The sequence below is a fragment of the Erpetoichthys calabaricus genome, chromosome 14 (genome assembly GCF_900747795.2).
Source record: "Erpetoichthys calabaricus chromosome 14, fErpCal1.3, whole genome shotgun sequence".
Taxonomy (NCBI): domain Eukaryota; kingdom Metazoa; phylum Chordata; class Cladistia; order Polypteriformes; family Polypteridae; genus Erpetoichthys; species Erpetoichthys calabaricus.
This window is the reverse complement of record NC_041407.2, coordinates 92,928,483-92,951,281: the sequence shown is the minus strand read 5'-3', so window position 1 is coordinate 92,951,281 and position 22,799 is coordinate 92,928,483. Positions and strand designations below refer to the sequence as shown.

The 22,799-nt window shown below is 41.9% G+C and overlaps 1 protein-coding gene across 1 annotated transcript in view; it reads right to left on the bottom strand.

Moving 5' to 3' along the window:
• Positions 1-22,292, bottom strand: part of LOC114665030 (SH3 and cysteine-rich domain-containing protein 2-like) — a 39,082-nt gene extending 16,790 nt beyond the window's left edge. The window contains exon 1 of the mRNA XM_028819386.2: positions 20,743-22,292. Within this exon, the coding sequence (XP_028675219.1) occupies positions 20,743-20,832 (90 nt within the window). The 5' untranslated portion in view covers positions 20,833-22,292. The remainder of the gene's footprint in view (positions 1-20,742) is intronic.
• Positions 22,293-22,799: the final 507 nt, after the last annotated feature.

Below are 22,799 nucleotides of genomic sequence, written 5' to 3'. Positions count from 1 at the left end.
CAGTATCGCTAAGCTGTGAAATGCTTTGTAGACTGCTGGTTTGTGCTATAAAGTTAAGGATTGATTATTTGGTGAATAGTACCAGTGACAGATCACTCTTTAAATCTATTTGCTTTTTTAACTTTTGCTGCTTCACAGTACTTTGACTCCCTGCATGGGTTACCCCTTTGTGATTTGACATGTTTTCCCTGTGTTTATGTGAGCTTCTTCTAGCTTCCTCCCACATTTCAAAGACATGCTGTTAGGTCTGTTTTTAAGTTTTAACTGGCCCAGTGGGTTTACTCTGTGATTAACCAGCATTATAGTTAGGGCTGGTACAAGACTTGTGTTACAGATGCTTGCAGTATGTTAAAAAAAATCTAAAGAGTTATTTATTTCTGCATTATTGTTACACCATCAGAGAACAGAGAGACAGTAAGGTCGTTGTCCAGGTTCAGAAATCTCTGATTTACAGGATGTGATGTCCTCCTCTTCCATCTCTTTACCAGACACCGAGTGAGAGGATAGCATTGTCAGACCGACCAACATATAAGTGCAGCAAATGCAGTTTTGTGAATGCTGCACCAGATCAAAGTAGGGAAGAGGGAGCTAAATCCTCAGACTTTACTTTAGATTCGTTAGTCAGTCTGTATTCCCATCCCCTCTAGTCACGATGTCTAGGTAGTGATCAAAGGAATGAGATAATGAGCACAAGTGTCTGAAATGAGGTTTCTAGCAGGGTTGCTGTTCTGTCTGTAAAAGGATGAAGGACCCAGTAGCTCGACTTAATGAGCCTATGAACCATTGAACACACATAGTATACATTTTCCCAGTTTGCCATGTATTGGTTAAAGGTCTGCTTGGGGTACCTAAGAAATAGGGAGGGGACGGTTCTGATTTTGTGATGCCCCTGTTATCATTTATAACTCCATCTGGCTCCAACCCCTCAAGAGAAATGTTTTAGAAGAAAAATATATTACCTCTCAAGATACTTCCCACCCTCACCTGATCTACAACCCCGGTAATTCAAAATGAAGCAGCATGTCTGGTGTTCAACGTGCCAGGGTGGGCATTGTCACTTCTCTCTTCAGATCAACGTATTAAGTTTATATCTTTGATGCTTGTCTACAGTGTAGTCAGTATGTCTGCACCTACATATATGGAGACACTTTGAGGTCCTATGCTCCTCCTCAAACACTCAGATCTGCTGATGAATGGCACTTTGGATAAAAGTGTCTGCTAAGCAAAAAAATGTAAAGGTAAATGAACTTCCCCATCACACCCCCAGTCAGATGGATATACATAAATGGAGAAGGCATCAGTGGATTGCATTAGTGATTCAGCAGGTCATGCATGGAAGAGAAGAGAAAGATCTTTGCAAAAATTGAGGAGACAGCAAGAGAAAAAGCTGTAAGTCCATCTTGAGGCCCAAGGGTTGGCAGAGAAAGATCTGAAAGTCTGGTGTGATGATGCATGCCTCCCAGCAACTGTATTAGAAGGTGTAATACAGAAAGGGTTGTAGCAAAGCTGATTTTGTCCATATTTTTTCATATAATGCCTTGCACGTTATGCTCTACGTCAGAGTTGTGTTATAGCTCAGACACTGTGATTTTGTATTGGGACTTTGCAGCAAATGGCGCCATGAGTGTGTGTCGACCCTGCGATGGACTGGCACCTTTACTAGAGATGGCTCCTGCTTTTTGCCCAGTGTGGCTGCAATAGGCTGTAGCTCTCATGACCCTTAATTGGATTAAGCCAAGTAAGGGAGTTATGTTAGTAGTTAATTTTCTTCCTGTTTTGTTCCATGGTAGCTGACGAGGGGAATCTGAAGAGAACAAAGTGAGCCTTTGTAACAACAGACAAAATGCTTAGCACTCCACCAGACACTGACCAGATTTTTTCCTTTCTTCTTGGTGTAGTTGCTCATAGCTCATGTCTTCTATTATGAGGCCTCCAAGATATGCCCTCTCACTGACTGCCACGCTCACTCTGTCACTTAGAAATCACAAGGGTAGGCAGTGTGGCCTGCTGACGAAGGTGTTGGGCTGTGAACCACATAGCTGCTGGTTCAGCCTCCATCACTGACTCATTTTGCGACCCAAAGTGAGTCACATTATACCAAATAAAGGGCAGGGTAGTGTGGGACGCACAGAGTGACTACAGTGATAGAAAGTGCACGGTCAACTGATCAGAGTTCATTTACTATAGTGCCTTTAATATCTTCTCACCATATGAAATGTGATATAATGTGTCATGAAAAAAAGAGCTTAAAACTGGCACTGTATGCATACATATAGGAAGCGTGGTGCAAGACTTGGCATTTTAACCAATAAAGCTGCCAGTTATATTTCCAGTGTGGCCCTGAGAAAGTGTTTAATTTACCAGTTATCCCAATATAGACATATAAAAATAATTTTACCGTGCTGCCAGTTACATTCCCAGTATGGCCCTGAGCAAATGTTTAATTTACCAGTGATCCCAATAGAGATATAAAAATAATTTTACTGTACTCATATCACAGCATACAGTACTGGTCACTGCGGAAATGTTCTATATACTGTAAAATAAAGTTTGCTTCATTGATTTTTCTTTTACAATTTAGTCAGGTTTGCTGTTGTACTATAATTAATTAAAAGAGATTTTTGATGGATTTGATTAATAGTCAACGTGATCTCCAATTGAGAAAGAATTGCTCTGTAAACCCCAAGGATGCTGGTTCAGCAGCATGTCAGTCACTTAACCTGTCGAGGCCCCCACTGCAGACCTAAGGAAACAGCTGTAGTCTACCCGCAGAGCTCCCAGGGTGGTGTCCTCTGGGGTAAGATGCTATATAAAATGTGGATTGCATGACTGATATTTCTTTTGCATTTCAGACACAGACACTGTTGTAATTAGCAGGTGTTCCATGCTTCATTTAATGGTGAGTAGTGCCTCCTAGTGGTCAATTCACTAGATCTTAATATAATGTACTGTATGTGTTTTAGGGGTCTTTAACTCTCATACAACACAAGGGGAGGAAACAGTTGTGCTGTATGTGTAGAGTTCATTGGGGTGCTGTTTACTGTGGCGAGTCACTGTATAAAATACAGATTATTGATTATTTTTTCATGTACATTTTAATCCATGTTTCATAGTAATTTATTCTTTGCTTGGGCGTTGGACTGCACAACAAAGGTATGAAGAACAACAACAACATTTATTTCTATAACACGTTTTCATACAAATGATGTACTGTAGCTTAAAGTGCTTTAAAAAAAACTCCAGACACAATCCCAATGTACACGTAGCGCTTACTGGGCTGGCAATTACTGTGGTTACAAAATGTAAAATAAAGATCGCTTTACTGTTTTTACATTAAGGCAACATTATTATTGAAACAGGGTTTCATGGCTTAAGTTAGTAGTCAGTGTAGCCCCCTAGTGTATAAGGCACTGGACTGTAAAACTTTAGGACAGTGGCATATTGCCTGCCACTAACTCTGTATGACCTTCACCAAATTACCTAATGTGCAATGGGAAAAATTAGGAAACAAATGTATTGCCTTTATAGTGGTGCTAATAGCTGTGTTCTCTACGGCACTATGCTATACAAAATAAGGACTGTTTTTTTTTTTTTTATATTCTATATTTTATGTTGTGCAGCACCTTTGGAACACACTGGGATATGAAGGTGAGATGCTGTATAACATAAAGGTAGCTTGACTGATATTTTACACTTAATACAGCAATGTCATTATCTTCTTCTACGGGCTGCTCCCATTAGGGGTTGCCATAGTGGATATCTTCTTCCATATCTTTTTGTCCTCGTTATCTTGTTCTGTTACACCCACCTGTCCTCTCTCACCACATCCATAAACCTTCTCTTAGGCCTTTCTCTTCTCCTCTTCCCTGGCAGCTCTATCCTTAGCATCCTCCTGCCAATATACTCCTCATCTCTCCTCTGCACATGTCCAAACCAACGCAATCTCACCTCTCTGACTTTGTCTCCCAACTGTCCAACCTGAGCTGACCCTCTAATGTCCTCATTTCTAATCCTGTCCATCCTCATCACACCCAATGCAAATCTTAACATCTTTAACTCTGCCACCTCCAGCTCTGTCTCCTGCTTTCTGGTCAGTGCCACCATCTTCAACCCATATAACATAGCTGGTCTCACTACCGTCCTGTAGACCTTCCCTTTCACTCTTGCTGATACCTGTCTGTCACGAATTACTCCTGACACTCTTCTCCACCCATTCCACCCTGCCTGTACTCTCTTCTTCACCTCTTTTCCACAATCCCCATTACACTGTACTGTTGATCCCAAGTATTTAAACTCATCCACCTTTGCCAACTCTACTCCCTGCATCCTCACCATTCCACTGACCTCCATTTCATTCACACACATGTATTCTTTCTTCTTCCTACTGACCTTCATTCCTCTCCTCTCTAGAGCATACCTCCACCTCTCCAGGGTCTTCTCGACCTGCTCCCTGCTCTCACTACAGATCACAATGTCATCAGCAAACATCATAGTCCACGGGGACTCCTGTCTAATCTCGTCTGTCAACCTGTCCATCACCATTGCAAATAAGAAAGGGCTCAGAGCCGATCCCTGATGTAATCCCACCTCCGTCACTCCTACCGCAGACCTCACCACTGTCACACTTCCCTCGTACATATCCTGTACAACTCTTACGTACTTCTCTGCCACTCCCGACTTCCTCATACAATACCACAGCTCCTCTCAAAGCACCCTGTCATATTTTGATGGCTTCATTTAGCAGCGGACTGAGTCTCCTAGTGGTTAAAACACTGGATGGTGATGACTGCTGCTAGACCGCCAGTGGCTCATGTAACCTGCTAGAGGGGTCATTGTAGAACAAAGAAAATGGATGTACTGTGCCTGTCAGGTCCTTTGGCATGATGTTAATTCTGGTAAGACTGTTATGTAAAACAAAGATAATGGCTTTACAGTTTTTTTCCCCCATTTAGATTTGCAGTTATTCTTGTATTAAGCAGATATGGAAGACAGATGGGTGGATTTACAGGTTTTTAATTTCTTGAAGTAGTAGCCAGAGTAGTGGTATCACTGTTGCCTCACAACATCGAGGCTGAGATTCATGTCCTGGGTACTCCCCATATTCACATGAGCTTTCTCTGGGTGCTCCACTTTCATCCCACAGTCCAAAGACATAAGGTTAGGTGGATTGGCATTGCTATAATGGCGCTAGTGTGCGTTTGTGTCTGAGTGTGTTTATCCTCCAAAGGACTGGGGTTGTTTCTTTCAGCCATTTTTTTCTGGGATAGGCTCCAACTTCCCCAAGACCCAGCTCAGGATATATGAGTTTGAAAATGAATGGATGGAAGGATGGATGTCACTCCCAGGAGGTTAAGGTGACCATTGCCGTATGACTTTACCTGCAGTGGGCTATCATTGCAGAAATAAGTAAACAGCAATGCAGAACCTGGGATGGAGTTAACTGTAGAAAGAGGTTTCCATAAAATATATTTTTTTTTTTATGCTTTACTTAGAGTTGCTACTGTAATTAACATATTTGGATTACTTTGATTAATAGTTTGGTGTGGCCTTCTAGGCACAAAGGAATTGGGCTGTAAATCACAAGGCTGCTGCTTCAGTTTCCACCACTGGCTCTGTGTGACTTTCTGTGAGGCACCGATTGTCACTACAAGATCAAGGTAACAACTGTACCCATGGAATACCTTGTTTGCAATGGTAAGGCACTATATAAACTATATGTTTTCTCTTTTTGTGCATCTTATACAGAGTTTTTATTGTATTTGCCAAAATTATTCATGGCTTCAGGTTGTACTTAGTGTAGCAGCTTAGTGGTTAAGACATTGAACAGTAAATGTCACATAGGACTGTTCCAATTCTTTTCGATAGTTGGCTTTGTGACCTCAAGCAAGTCACTTAGTGTATTAGGGCCGCCACTTTAGAAATAAGTAAATACCTGTACCATGGATTTATAATTTACATTATTTTTTTTTAAGTGTCAGCTCAATATGAATATAAATAGAATAGTGCAACTATTTACAGTGTATGTTTCAATAAATTCTTTATAGTACCTTTGACAGCATAGATAATCATTTGCTGCTTTATAAAGCAAATAAGAATACAGTACAGTACAAGACAAAGTTCCCTCTTGAAGGCACGTTTGATTAATTATCTGTTGCTTGTGTGACTTGGATTACCATATGCCACTGCCTCTTGGTGGCCCCAGCTGTCACACACCCTGATCCAAAAAGCCATTTAAAGGGCCAGGCACACACTTCCCACCTACAGGAATTGTGCATTTAACCAGAGTTCTGCTCTGCCAGGTCTGTAGTGTCTCAGCATCCTTGTAGTTACAATCTACTAAAAGAAAGAAGTAAAGAGTAGGAAGAGCAGAAAAGCCAATGGGTTATGAGTGAGGAGTGAGGACAGATTGAGGGCAGTGAAATGCACATCCAGAAAATTACAGTACGTGCCTCCGATGAAGCCGTTTCAACCAGACATTTAACAATAAGGCTAGGGGAGCCTTGCAAACTCGGGGAGAAATATTAATTATGAAGCACATCATTGTTTATGATGAAAAAAGGCACACTGTGAAAGGCACTATATGAAATAGGGATTAATAAATAATCATCTGGACTGCCCGTAACAAGAATTTCAGGAATTGAAAAATAGCTGCATGGTCTGAATGACCTGTTCTTCTTCTTCTTCTTCTTCTTTCGGCTGCTCCCGTTAGGGGTTGCCACAGCGGATCATCTTCTTCCCTGTCTTTCTGTCCTCTGCATCTTGCTCTGTTTCACCATCACCTGCATGTCCTCTCTCACCACATCCATAAACCTTCGCTTAGGCCTTCCTCTTTTCCTCTTCCCTGGCAGCTCTATCTTTAACATCCTTCTCCCAACACACCCAGCATCTCTCCTCTGCACATGTCCAAACCAACTCAATCTCGCCTCTCTGACTTTGTCTCCCAACCGTCCAACCTGAGCTGACCCTCTAAAGTCCTCATTTCTAATCCTGTCCATCCTCATCACACCCAGTGCAAATCTTAGCATCTTTAACTCTGCTACCTTCAGCTCGGTCTCCTGCTCTCGTCAGTGCCACCGTCTCCAACCCATATAACATAGCTGGTCTCACTACCGTCCTGTAGACCTGTACTGTTGATCCCAAGTTTAAACTCATTCACCTTCGCCAACTCTACTCCTGCATCCTCACCATTCCACTGACCTCCCTCTCATTTACACACATGTATTCTGTCTTGTTCCTACTGACCTTCATTCCTTTCCTCTCTAGAGTATATCTCCACCTCTCCAGTGTCTCCTGTACCTGCTCCCTACGATCGCTACAGATCATAATGTCATCAGGAAACATCATAGTCCGCGGGGACTCCTGTCTAATCTCGTCTGTCAACCTGTCCATCACCATTGCAAATAAGAAAGGGCTCAGACCCGATCCCTGATGTAATCCCACCTCCACCTTGAATTCATCCGTCACTCCTACCGCAGACCTCACCACGGTCACACTTCCCTCGTACATATCCTGTAATAAAAATAAAAAAAATAGCTGACTAACCCTTTTAAAATAGGTTATGGCATAAAATCATAATTGAGAATGTGTCCTTGTTCTCAGGTGTACCCCACTGTTTCATGTAAGGGATGGTCAGCTGCATTAGAGAGAGCATCATATAAACAAAGGAAGGCCAGCAACAAATCCCTGTCACTGAGCTGGTTGCAACCATGTGTAATTTATAGAAACGATCATTTCATGAAGCCTGACAGAATGAATTATACGCTTTGATGAGGAAAAAAGAGGAATAAATAAATAAATAATAAGAGTTTAATTGTGTATGCGTCATTTGCCTTTGTGCTGCTTTTGCTACTACAGCATGGCTGAAACACTTCCACTGGGAAAACCACAGCAGGAAGATCTAAGTAGCAGTTTTGCCATTCGGTGACAGATAGGGAGATAATAATAATGGAAGGAAAACCTGGGCCATGTATTAATATGAAGTCACTCAACAGGACTGTTTTTAGCCTTTTTGGGGCTCTAAGCAGTTTACTAATTTTGCTAAACCTCGCTGTGAGGGTCCAAAGGATCACTTACATCAGTTATGCCACAGACACGTCAATGTCATGACCTTTTCTGAGGCTTTATTTATTTACCTTACCTTTCCATTTTCACATGTTTTGTCTTGCTGCCTTTTCTCTTATGGCTAGGCCTACTAGTAGGCAGAGTTGAGGACATTCAGGGTGTGGCACTGGGAACTTACTTGTGCTCTTATTGTGATACCAAGGAAAGGCCATTTCTCTATATTATAAAAGGAAATCCTGAGACAAGACTTTTTCAAAGAGATTTTTCCCAAGTCCAGTACGTAGACTTTGGCCATGAGATTTTTTCAAGTCATGCCCTCCTCTCAATCACGTTCAACCATGCACACAGCCCACTCACCTCTCATTCATGTGAATGCTTTTGTCAGACACAGTTCTTGCTCTCTTAGCTCTTATAAATTTGTATGTTTTCCTCACTTTAAGTTCCCAATAAAAGAAGACTTATTATGCCCAAATCTTATTGAAGAATTTCATCATGAAGGGTAATCAACAGAAGAAATGGAGTACACAGGCAATCCTAGCACAGAGAAATGATGAAGTCAAACGAATTAACGCAAAAATTGTTGATCGGGTACACACAATTGGTTAAATGCGTATCAATAGACTGTGCTGAAACAGCTGGAGGTGATCGTGTAGAAGATGAAAACATCAACTCAACATTCCTGAAAAATATCTACAAACATTAACAATGTCTGGTCTTCCACCACCCAAATTACTGTAGAAAGATGGATGTATCCAAGGAAGGTAATGTAGTACATCTTCAGGGGATAAGATTACACAACAAAGAAGATCTTGATATGCCATTCGTATTAAAACATTTACAGTTTCCCGTTAGAATAGCTTTTGCCAAGACAATTAACAAATCAGAGACAAACATTCGAAAAAGTTGGTTTATTTATTAGAGAGAAAGAAATGAAATTCACTCACGGGCAGTTATATGTTGCATTGTCACGATGTAAGTCCAAACACAGAATCAAAATTCAATGTGATATTGACAAAAATGTAATTAAAAAAATGGTTTTTACTGAAGTTTTACAGTAAAAGTGTAAGTTTAAAAAGTGTTTGCGTGTTAATTTCAAATCCAAACAGAACAAAATCGTATTACACAACGAATAACTCTAATGCAGGGGTGTCACACTCCAGGCCTGGAGGGCCGCAGTGACTGCAGGTTTTCATTCTGACCCTTTTCCTAATCAGTGAGTAGTTTTCACTGCTAATTAACTTCTTTTCCCTTCATTTAATAGCCCCGTTTTTAAGGATTCAGTCCTCTGAATTGATTCATTTCTTCCTGAAATGGTAGCCAAATAGAAATGAGACGTGAAACGAGCCAACCGATGAGCAGCTAAACTGGGATTTCAAACTCCAACCAATCTATTAATGAGAAGCTGATTCTTGCTGTTAATTAAGGACGTTATTTAATTTTGTGGCCTGTTGCTGCTCTCATTCTGCCATAGCAGACATTTCCAAAACTGTTGATTTTCTGTTTGTCAAAATGTTTTGGTGACCTGAGAGATCAGCCTTACCGAGACCTTCACTTTTCTTTATTTTCAGATACTGTGTGAACGGGCATAGGTGAGCTGGTCATGTAGCAGCTTGTTTTTTGTCTCATTATTGTTTGGCTGCTAATTAAAAAAAAAAGACAACTAAGGGGCCGGAGTCAAGTTAATTAAAACTAAAGCAAAAGAAGTTAATTAGCATTAAAAACTGGTCACTAATGAAGAAGATGGTTAGAATGAAAACCTGCAGCAACTGCGGCCCTCCAGGCCTGGAGTTCGACACTGTGCTCTAATGCAACATGAAACATAATTTACTTTCAAATTATTATGTTTTACTATTTTTTAATATGGTTAATTATTCGCTGAAATGTAAAATAGTTCTGTTATGCATATGTAACAATTCCCATGAAAATAACAATCTGTTTAAATTGAAAACGAGCGGCTGAACCGCAAAGTGGCTAGCACGTAGTGTCCACCCGGGGGCTGGCGAGCACAGTGAGCAGGGGGCAAAGCCCCCTAGTATTAAAAAAAGATTAAATTTAGGAATGGTACTGTGATGGACAGATGCTCTGCTGAGTGTTGGCTAATGCTTTACATATGCAGGTGCCAGGATTGATTCCAAATTCCTATGACCCTTTAATGGACTGAAGAAGTTTGGAAAAAATAAATGAATGATAAATGGCCGACTGTGAGTTATACTGTATAAGGCAGAAAAATATCACAACATAATCATTGCCAATCAACTTACTATTTTATATTACATCTGTCACATGGACAAGATGGTGGCACAATAGTTAACACTGTTACCTGATGGATCTATGGTTTCTGATAGGCTAGGAGTCCCAGCATGACTGTACAGGAAAAAGTGGGCTCAGAAAACTTCAATGCAATGTTCAGTGCAGTCCACAAGATCCAAGATGTGCAGCTTAAGACAGTTGTCTCTTCTAAATTTCCCCTGCGTGCGTGAGTGGGTCCTTTGATGGAACTGTAACCTGTTCAGAGGTGGTCTGTGCTTTGCACCCAATCCAGTCAACAGAAGCTCTACCCCCTCCACAACACTGAACTAGATTAATAAGGATTAAATTAATTGATATAACTGTTATATAGTGTAGGGTGGCATGGTGGTTAGCACTGCTGCTAGGAGCCTGGGTTTGAATCTTAGACATAGTTATTACCAATGTGGAGACCGTATGTGCTCCCTGTGCCTCCTTGGGGGGTTTCCAAGGTACTCTGGTTTTCTCCCACATCCCTATAGTCAATTGTGTTAGGATAATTAGCAACTCCAATTTGTGAGCGAGAAGTGCCCTAAATGGACTGGCACCGTGTCCATGTTCAGTTCTTTCCTTGTTCCCTGTGCTGCTGATCCACACTAAAAATATACAAATGAATGGATATTAATAAAACAAAACAAAACTACCTTGATCTGCTGCCATTGAGCTTTGATTGCAACTCTCACAAACTGCAGGGTGGGTGTAGTACCCCACATGTAGAATGAAAACCCTGCCAGTGGGCATGCAGTGACCCAGCGGAGAAAATGGAATCCACATCCTCTTTGTTTACCGCTACATTGCTTTGCCACTATTGAGCATCATTCAGGAGCAGTTTGGTTCCAAGGTATGATACGTGCATCACGATCAAATAACCAGGTTCAGAGTATCAGAAATAAAATCACAGTCTTACTTTACAAAGCACCATCCTACAGTTGCACTTTGTAGGTAGAATATCATTTGTTTTCCATACTTTGACAAGCGATTCTCTTAGTATCACTCTCTTAGAGTCAGTGGAGGGGATGGAATCCACAGTATTGTGTTTTGCCGTCCAGAATCTACACTCCGCTTTCATTATTTGTGTATACAGTACTTTGTCGAAGCTAGTTTAATCACAGCACATTATGCCACATTATACACTTGTGAGTACTCTGCTAATGGTACTCCTGACATGATATTTTTAGGTTACCCTAAATTTTATTTTGTATAGTGCCTTGCTGTAGTGACTGCATTCTTTTGATGCTTTGAAAAATAATAGTTATTTCCATATCTTTACATTGGCATATTGACATGTTAACTGGTTGACTGGCAGGGAGTGAGTGTATGAGATCAGTGTATGAAATACCCTGTAGTAATCAGGGGGTCTAGTTAGTGCTCCACTGTTGACTGAACACTGAAGTTTTATTCTGATACTATGGAATATGTTATATTAAAAATAGCTATGGAGAACGTTATAATTTAGAATATAAATATGTTAAGTAGGTAAATTGCAGCCTATATGGTTTTACAAGCTGCAAACAAATGCCATGATACCTTGTACTTCTCATCAGCATCACACAGAATACCCACTTGTCATTGGGCATAAACACTTAAGACACTGTGTGTGCAGTTCGAAAATGCTAATTTCATCATGCAGATTAAAGTGAATGTGTGCCATGAACAAATCTGCCACTCTGCCACTTACCAGTACTGCAGTCCTAGTTAGTTTAAGAGCACAAAAGACAGAAGCACATCATTTCAAGGATCAAGTAGTTTTTCGCTGAAATGTGAACACTGTCGGCATCAGCAATTTCTTCCACTTTCTGCATCCTTTGTCACACTCTACAGCACCACTGACACCAAGCCAAACACCAATGGGATTCTTATTTATTCATTTTTCTCTTCTTCAAATCCTTTGGATGCTTTTCAAAGGATGAACTTCCCTTCCCTATTGGATAAGCTGCTGCTCCTCAAACATGTAGACTCACCCACCCAGTAAAGCCTTAACTGCTACAATACTTTCATACAATCCCAGTGATGGGATATAACACCATAAAAATTTAATTTTAAGGAACCGCTACAATTTTGATATTCTGGCTTTCAGGGGACTCAAAGGGTTAACTAGGGGTCCCACACCAACCCAGGACCTCCCTTTATTTCACACCTTGTGTGTGGTGTGGGTTTTCACATTCCAGTGTCTTCAATACTAGCCTCCGACTGCCTAAATTGAATTGTCTTCTTGTCTTAGAATGGTTGCAGCCATGTCAGTTACACTTGTTGTATTAGAAGATCAACGCCTAAATGAAAGAAAAAGACACTTCAAATGCAAGATAACTCTCCTGATTAAAAAATACATTCCTATTGGACCATTTAAAACAACACTCATGTCTGGAGGCCAGATTTACTAAGTCAAATAAAACTTTCAATATTGTAAAACCTAAAAGCAATCCTCGTCCCATCAGCTAAACAATATTAAAGGAGCTTTAAAATTACTTTAATTTTTCCTGGTGAATGACTTCTCAAGGCATTTTACAGGTACAAAAATGTATGAAGGTTTCCATATTTGTACAACTGTACACAGACTTGCTCTGAGTCACTACATTAATGAGTGCCAGGGGACTAAACTGGCAGTCTTGCGTTTTCTTTAGTCACAAGGTGGCCACACTGCCAGCCACTTATTTGCCAGTTAGGACAGACTCCAGAGATGTGCATTATGCTGTTCTGATAGACTAAAAGCTCCCTACAAATATATAATGGAGAAACCTAATTAAAACAATAAATAACTGAATGGATATATTGTGTGTATTGAAATTCTTAAGGTAAAATGAAGTGTTAGGCTCTCATCAAAAAACATTTTACAAGTCCAGCACGTAGAGCCCCCAGTGGACATAATAATGTGCACCAGGTGAGACTGGGGCGATTGGGTGGACTGTCAGCACTATTGACAGCCTTTCTTTTATTCCCCCAACGTCAGGCGAGATTGGGAGATGAGTGCTTTGTTTAGTGTATGGATCCGATTCCCTATTTTCTTTTTGTTTTTGCCTTAGGCTATATGCGACATGCAGAAATTTTGATAGGCTGCCCCACGGGCATCTGTGAAGCTAATTCAGGCACTTCTGTTTCTCCCCGTAGCTTCATTCCTATTTGTTTTGGCTTTTCTTTTGCGAGTGAGCAGTGGAGCGCAACAGAGGAGATGCGATCAATAATTCACCAGTGAATCTTTGAGGCGAGACAATGTTTTGTGGCTCAGAGTTTTTTTTTTTTTTTTAAATTTTCGTTTCTCCCCCCCCCCCCCCCCCCGTATGAGCAGGAGGAATGAATACCAGAGATGAAGAGCAGTGGGTTGTTGTGCACTTACATAGTCTCCAAATATACTATATATAGTGAGCACTATATAAATCCCATGGGCCCCTGCTGTTAAACATCCTGGTGATTCAAGGTGCTATATAACACAAACATTGATTGCTTAGATGCCAGTCTACACCCACAACCCTCCCCCCCCCCACCCACCAGCCTCACAATGAACTCCGAGACTAACCATCATGGTAATAATAATAATTCATTACATTTATATAGCGCTTTTCTCAGTACTCAAAGCGCTATCCACACAGGGAGGAACTGGGAAGCGAACCCACAATCTTCCACAGTCTCCTTACTGCAAAGCAGCAGCACTACCACTGCGCCACCTGTGAGTGGTTCCAGAGACACTTGCTTGAAAGGCAAACCCCCTAAAAACAGTAACCATGAAGGGCATAGGCACAGTAGCCAGCAGATTAACAGCCGAAAGCAGAATCAGCGGGCAGCTGAGACAAAGACGTCCCAATGCCTGAGAAAGTCATAAGCCACCCAAAGGCCTGAACACACAAAATGACAAGATCTACATATATAAACCAACCACTGAAGAACAGAGAGCTTCCTAAACCGGTCACCAGATAGGGTAAAGCCACTTGAACCAGTGATGAAAAAGGAATATAAAGAAACAGCAGCCGAGACCTGCAGCCCAGCATAGAAGGAGAGCATCTAAATTATGAAACGCAGCTTAGATGAGTGACATGGAGACTGAGCCTCCTAAAAGAGTAACAAGGTGTACAAAGAGTGCTCAGCCAGAAGTTTAAGATTCAGCTATCCTATGATGCTGGTTGCATAAAAAGCCATCTAAACCTTAACCTGGAGACTAAACCCCAAAATCAGCAGCCAGATATAGAAGGCCACCTAATTCAGTAACTAAGGGGCCACACCCTTTAAACCTGTAGTCTATCTACAAGACCACCTGAACAAGTGTTTAGGGGTACAAGCCTCTAACAGTGTCAGTGTCACTACTATACAAGAACGCCAAGCCAATCATAAGTTGGTCAAACCCCACCCCCCCAACCCCAGTAGCTCCTATTAAGACCATCTAAACCAGTTATATAATAGGTATATCGGATAATCCTGTAGACAGAATAAAGAAGAAGGTAAACCAGAAATAATGAGAATGGGCATCGCCAGTATTCACAGGATCAGGTCCCCTAAACCAGCAGTCAGATATGTAAGGGTGCCTAATCCAGGAGCTGTGGGTCCAAATCAGGCGAGTATCCCCCTTACAGGAACAGCCTGAGAAATGATAAGGGTGGCAAAATCTTCACCTCTGGAGTCCTCTAGGAGACCACTTTAACTCTTTGAGGGCTGAATATTTTTTTCCAAAAAACTCAGTTTTCTGAAAGCACTCAATGCACGGGTTTCATACATAAATCAACATAAAACGGTTGTTGCTACGTGCTGTGGCTCTTGTTGTTGTCTGATCGGCATCTCTGGCAGCAGTGGATGTGCAGGGGTGGCTCGAGGGCCAGCAGAAATGCACGGCAGGCCAGCTACATCTCTGTCTTTGCACAGCAGGTGGGCAACGGTGGCAGTCGCAGTGTGACGCAGTATGGTTTGTACCTCTTGTCATCAGCCAGTGATTTAGGGCCATCCAGATGCACCTAAACAAAACCACCCTAAGTTTGTAATTGGAGGATTAACACCCCCATCCCGTAGCCCCTAGTACCATGTTTAAATGGGTAATAAGAGAAGAAGCCTTCCAATTTACAAAATCACCAAATTCAATAGTTAGGGGACCAAAACATCTAATCTAGTAGCTCCTTTACTAGAACCCTGTAGACAGTAATTTGAAGATGAAGCCCTTATACAAATCCACCTAGAAGAACAATTATGGGGCCGAGCACCACCCCCCTCTGCCAACTCTGTACCTCCTATAACTCACTGTAGGAAACAGAGTCCACTAATCCAGCTGGCAGCTAAACAAGGGGATCACAGTCATTAAAACATTTATGAGTAGCCCACTCAATTGATGCCCCTACAGATGATCACCTAGATTGGGTGATAAGGAACAAAGCTTCCCAACCCACTTGCACTAACATCAAAGTCATTGACTTATGAAAAACCAAATCCACTGATGCCCACTTAAAAAATAATTCAGGGACCAGCACTGCTAAACTAAAGGCCCCTGATTAAAGCCTTTTTAACTTTAGAAATCAGGAGTACATGTTCTCCACCTCAGTGTGCTCTACACAAGACTACCTAAACCTACCCAAGCCCCATTATGATTATGTCTTTACCCAAGGCAACTGACAATGTCACGATACAGTACAGGTGTTTAAATACATTTTATTAATAGTGGAGCACCTACAGATTGGATGACTGATTCAGAATCACACATTGAGGGTGGGGATGGAATTGAAATAGCCACCTTGAAGTTGTAGGCCCAGTGACTTTGGCACTTCAGTGCACTGGCTGTCATTAGTAGGATGTCTTAGATCGGTAACTAGATATACACATCCTCCAGACCCATAACCAATGCATATGCTCACCTAAACCAGTACTTATGGAATCAAATTCAATACTCTGCAAGTCGCAGTACTGGTCTTGGTGATTTTTAAATTATTACAGCCAGCCCACATAACCCTGCAGCTTACCATAAAAGGTCAGGCCTGTAATCTCTTACGCCAAGGCCTCTCTGCCCTTAAAGATTCCCCAGGCCAAGTGCTCCTAAAAGAGGAGGCACCCCAGAGCACATGGCACTGCAGTGCCAGCCACCAGCCCTTTCCTCTTCTCTGTGCCTGCTATTTTTAGTTGCTTGATGTTTTGACGTTTTTAGGCTGCACTTGCAGATGTTGTCCTCGCTGCACTGATGGCTGACACCACAGAAACACACTTTTCCCACAACATTAGGCTGCTTTTGTGAAAACGCTCAGTGTGCTCAAACACCTCCGCATTTTTAGCTTGGCCTGCTATCCCTTGCCCAACTTCTCTGTGTGCTGTGCCCTCTTTTCAAAAAAAAAAAAAAAAAAATAAATCATGCTCGGCCAGCAAATCTGAGATACTGTGGCTTGAAAGGCTTGTGCTGCCAGCTTGCTATGAAAAGTGGCATCTTTGGTTTAAAATGGATGGGATTCTATTGCTGAAATATGTATTCACTGCCATCTGTTTTTACTACTGTGGTACCAGGATTCTGTAAGGCATCTTTAGTAAAAGCAGCACCACCCATTGACCTGTTTGTTGTCAAATGCTGGAACTGTTAACACTTTGTTTTTTTCTCTCGGGATATGTTGGCAGTCTATCAGCATTAACTCATCGTCTTGGCGGCCAGTGTCACTTTCTGTCTGCAAGACAACTCTGATGGGCAGTATGAGGGCTTTGATGCTGTAGCCAAAGCAGTCAGTTTAAATATTCACAAAGATTACGAGAGATCTGTTTTAAGTAGCACCTTTTGTTGTCTTTTGACAGTGAACTGCTTGAGTGTGTTAGAAAGTGGATCAATTGACCTTTTAGGGTAAACACTTTGCCTGGGAGCATAACATTGCACTTTCAGAAAAGGGAAATATTATAGCAATTAAAACATCATGCTCCAGGTCCTAATGGTTCTGAAGTCCCCCCTCCTTAGTTACTAGGTCATGATGCTTGCCAACCTCAATCCAGCTTCGCTCGCAAAACTGTGAAATCCAAGTAGGGTTAGTCTCGTGCACTATGGGGTCTTCTCCGACTTTACTGACTCTCTCCATGGTCAATTAAGTGGGCTTACCCTTAGCTCTCAAATACAAATTCATCATCTTTAACTACTTTTGTAAGCTCTGTATGCATAGACAAAACTCACAATCGACATTTGGCCTGGAGCTCAGGCCTCGAAGGTGGGTGCACCCACTTCTAGTGCCAGTGTCAGAACTTGTTACTAGATAGAACCCCTTTACATTATCTTTTACAGACACTACCCGATAAAAAAAAAAAAAATAAATTAGCACCAAGAGAACCTCACTGAAGTCTACAAGAATTTATCTCTGGGTATCCAAATTGTGAAGCCTTTTAAGATGGCTGACTTTGAACACAGAGGATGTTCATCCCTTGAGGACTGAAATTGCTATGATTGAACGTTTCCTTTTCTCTCTCTGACCATGTGCTATGTCTGGTTTTCTTCACTGCTGGACTAATTACGCACCCTTAAGCAATGCGCATCATATTTAAAAGCTAAAGCTGATGATATGTGAGCTTTAAAATGGAGACAAATCAATGAAGTGCTCACAGGCTCAATGGATGATTGCTTAGGCAATCATGTACCACGGTAAATTCTCCACGATATTTTTTACTGCCAAAATGCACCACATTTTGTTACTTTCTATTAGATTTGAAATTTGTGTTTTAGGATTAATCAACACCTATCAAAATGTAGTGTGTTGACCTGAAAAACTGAGTGTTTCCTGGTATGATCATCACCCCCAAATCTTCCTCTTACTTTTTTTGTCCCCAGCAATTGCAAAAGGATATCAATCATCAGCAAAATCCAAAAAACATTCTAGTGCAGAAATAAACTCCTATGTCCCTAGCTGCAAGTCATCATTCACAAAATCTGCATATGGACACCTCAATCCCTAAAAGAAAATGCACATTTATGCAGAATCCCTCTAACTGTGAGTTTCAAAACTTCTTAAACCAGTTCAGGGTTACAGGGGGCCAGCGCCCAAAGCAGGAACCAAAACTAAATGGGTTTCCAGACCACTGCAGGGCCTACTCATGCAAATACCCCCATAGTGCCATCAATTCACCTACAGTATAATGTACGCCTTTGAGATATGAGAGGGAGACCAGTGAGACCAGAGGAAAAATATAGACATACACAGGGAGAACATGCAAATTTCACATAGATAATGATCAAATGTGGGATGTTAGATCTGTGAGAAACTGGCGCTAATCACTGCTGCACCTGTTGCTCTTAGCTGTGAGTAATATTGGAAAAAAAATCACGCGGTTGTTCAAAACACAAAGTTGCACCATTGTCGGTTGACTTTGCCCACCTTGCTTTAAGCCGGGCTAGTACTAAAAATACGGTAATATGCTGAAACAGTTTATAGCCAAGTAGCTTTGGACGTTTGGTAGATGTACCCTGTGTTAATCACAACTAGCAGTCATGCCAAGGAGTATGGCCTACTGGTAAAGGAGTTGAGCTTTAAACCATAAGGTTTCAGGGTTTGCCTACGTTCTCTTTAAGCTGTGAATTTTTTTTTTTTCATACCCCCACGCAGCACTGCTTGCTTGCCTTGCAATAAAAAAAAATGTAATTATAGAGTAATATTTCCTAAAATAGAAACAATAAAGCAACAACCAATTTGAAACTGTCATCAAATTGCCAGTATTTTCAGTACAGAATTAAAAAAAAGAGGACCCCTAAGGTGGCTTGGGGAGGTTATGCAAAGCAGGTGCATTGCCATTTAATCTAATTCAATTCAATGTATTCGTAACAGACACATTTTCAATTACAAACCCAGCATGCTATACAATAACTACAAATATAATAAAAAATGCAGTTAAACAAAAAACATGGAAAGGACAAAACATAATCCCTAATTTTAAATTGAACATGAATGGTCACTGTGATAAGATAAAATATACAGTAATCCTGATGTATTTCTTACTTATGTCAATAGAGAATTTTTTTCTTTATCTATTTCAGAAGAATTTATTTAGTTATTTTGAGCGGAGGACATACAAGTATGTTTATTTCCTGCCAAACAGGTATGCTTTGATTTTAATGTCTCACGGAGATTCATCCCTCTCTGCTTCAGACTTAGTGGAGCATCTGTTGTATGTGTTTTGATTTTGTCATCAAGTCAAATCTCCACTGCTTAAAGCTTTAAGCATAAATCTAAATGCAGGTACTTGCAGTGTCTCTATTTTAATAGCTTTTTCAAACTCTACCTTTCATTATAACTAAGATTAAATGTGTAGTATCCCACTGGATTAGTGCTAGCTCATCTGGCAGATGTGTTTGTGCCATGGAAAGCTCTTTATAAAGTCAATTACAGGAACTCACTTCTCAATGACTAACCCACACCCTTTAAGAATGATTGTTAGCCTGCATCCACTTGGTAGAGAAGCCTACAACCAGAGTCATAACAGGCATCAAACACGCTACACTTTAGAATACCAATCTACATAACTGGAAAGCTCCAAAAATGGACCCCCAATCTATGCAATGACATTGGATTTCTGAATGATTTGTCTGTCCTTTGGCACAGAGGTTGCAGAAGTGACCCGAAAATTGCAAGTCTGCTGATTTGATCGTCACCCCAGGTGGTCTCCTTACTCCTTTCAGTCCCCTGCAATTGCACAAGGATATTAGCCACAACTAAGCCTTCCAACTCAGAAACTAAACCACAAAGTTTCTAGCTGTATGGACACCTCATTCCCTGAAAAAGGCTGTATGACAGAGTTAAGCCACTGCTTTATGAGATATAAAATAATCATTAACTGGAAGAATTGGATTTGATTCCAAGTACAATTAGTGCCTTCATGAAGTTTGCATGTTCTCCCCAGTTTTCACTAGTATTCTCTTGGCACCTTGGATAACTCACACTTTCCAAAGATGTTCACGTTAGATTATTTGACAACTCTAGCCTGACCGAATGTGAGTGACTCTGGGTTTTTCTGCGAGTGTACCCTACAATAGACTGCCATCCAGGACGAACAGTGCACCCAATTCTGTCAGGACAGGCTAGCTCTTCAGTTGAACCCTTGTTAGATTTAGCAGATTAAGAAAGTGGATGGGTGGATGGGATGATAATGCCTGATTAACTGATATACTCCTGTATTTATCTAACCAGGCCCCAGTACAGGGAAGAACTCTTAATATTTCATCTCAAAACAAATTAAGCAATTAAAACTGGACCGACCCAATGCGCATGTACAACTCTCTACAATCGGGAAACATTTATTCCTGACATTTTGAAAAAAATTATTTTTTTTAATTAGAAAGGAGTCATAGGCGGTCCCCACAAAAAAAGAGTGATCTGATCTGGATCCACCCTAAATACATTCACCTAGGCTAGAGAATGTGCCTCAGATCCACCCCACTTGCCCCCATCCTTCTCTAACCAATTTTCCCGTAGTACCCACCTTAGAGTCCGGCAGCACGGACACAGTACTCGGCGATCGCGGCGCCTCTGGCTGTTGGGGCTCGCCCTCTTTGTCGCTGTTTTCAGTCATGTCTTCTCTATCCCTCGGTTTGCTGCCTCCAAGGTGAACCTGTTCGCTCAGAGGACAAGCGCGGCTCCCCCGTGCTTCTTTCGCACAGGTGCTAGGCGATCCAGTTCACTCGACTGCCTCTCGGATATTCACCTTAACTGTTGCCTTGACATTCAGGTGCTGTAGGCTCCTCTGCAAGCCGCTTCTCTCCAGACACAGAGATCACGCTCAGTAAAATGACCGACGTGTTCATTGACGGCAGACACTTTTAATTGGCACGCTCCTGCCTCTCATGCGACCGCAACGGGTCTCGAGGAGCTTCCTTGCCAAGATTGTGGCTTGCTGGTGCAGGACTTGAATGAAGCGATGTTGCAGGCTGAAAAGGTTGCGCTTTCTTTCTTGCGGGTCGGGATGATTGGTTGTGGTCTGAACGCTTCGTATGGGGCGGTAAGCAATATGTTGCTAAAGTAGTCCACTGAGGCAGGAAGCACGCGAAGAATGATGAGTGGCCCGCCGGTTGGTGCTGCTGGCTTTTGCCTCACCGTTCCTCCGATGTCATAAGCTGCAAGTATGCTGAGGGAGCAACCGAGACGTGGGGCGGGATGCTAGTCAGCCGGATAATAAAGCTTCTTGTAGGTCCAGAGATTCATCTTGCACACGAATGCAGGTAATAATGTATTCTGTCCCCTGAGACAAGGTGCGAGCTCTTAAAAATCAAGAACTCTAACGGCGTCTAAAGATTTCGGGAGCAGGCTGGTCCGAGGAAACTTTTTTTTTTGTAGGTGGACCGTTGCTCCCCGTTTCAAGAGGTGTGTTGTAAATCTTTAGAAAAAATGCGGATCGGTGTTTGTCGAATTCCCTGAAGAAGCTAGTGTATTAAGATGGGACTCGGGATGGAGCAGCTGCCAAGATGCGGCTGCAATAAAATCAGTGAATCAGGACGTGACTCGGGGTCTGGTGTCCGCTAGACAAATCAGCGCTAACACTGCCGAACCTGGATGTCCGAGTTAAAAAGAAATAATGAAGGCTGACAGGACTGGACCTAAATCGTGCTTTTTAGCCATTACTAGTTGACGGGTATCTCCGTAGTTTAGTTATCGTTAGCCTCCGTAAGTTACCGTTAGCCTATGTAAAAAAAACAGGGTGCCCAGTGTATGACTATGCCTCCAAGCGAAACTCTGATTTGCCCAGTTTCAGACCGATTCCATAAATCATCACTTTCATGGTCTGCTAAAATCGCGCTGAGGCGGATACGGGCGAATCTGTGCTACACCTTTCACACTCTGACGTCCTAAAACGGGTTCCGTCTGAAGCGTTTGTAAGCAGAGTGATACCGATCAGTTCGCGCGGCTTAGGACTCAGTTTAATTGTTGGGACAACGATCACCATATAAACCTAAAAGGCGCAGCGGGTCGTCGTATTGGTGAGTGGCCGGGTGCCGCAACCACCGCTTCAGTAGCACCGACAGCCTAGCAATCAGCTGAAATGCGATCTCTGCAAAGGCGCGCAAGCCGTCGCGGCTTCCAGTTGGAGTCAATGAAGCGCGAGAGCCACGCCCACACGGCCATTTCCTCCAAGTAGATTGGAAGCGCTTCGTGACGATTTACTAATGAGGTGTCTGTGACTCGAGTGTGAGAGGACAAACGTTTATGCAAAACAAGGTGGGGGTACAGAAACGCTCGTTTGACAGTCGGGAGCCAATGGAAGCTGTTTGAAATACAATTCCCTTTAATCTTAAATGCTGTAATAGCTCGGAGAAAAAACTGAAATCGGTGTAACATCCTATACTAAAATATGCAGATACTTATTGACTGTGACCATCGTGTAGCAGCGAATTAGATGTTACCAATTCAGTAATTAGTTTAATTTAGATTTGTGTAATCAGAAGGAATTTAAGGAATTTAATAAATGTAATCTGGCATGAACCGGCATTCTGTCCAAGGGCTGCTTCCAGTATTGCGCCCAGTATTTAAGGGACAGGCTTAGTC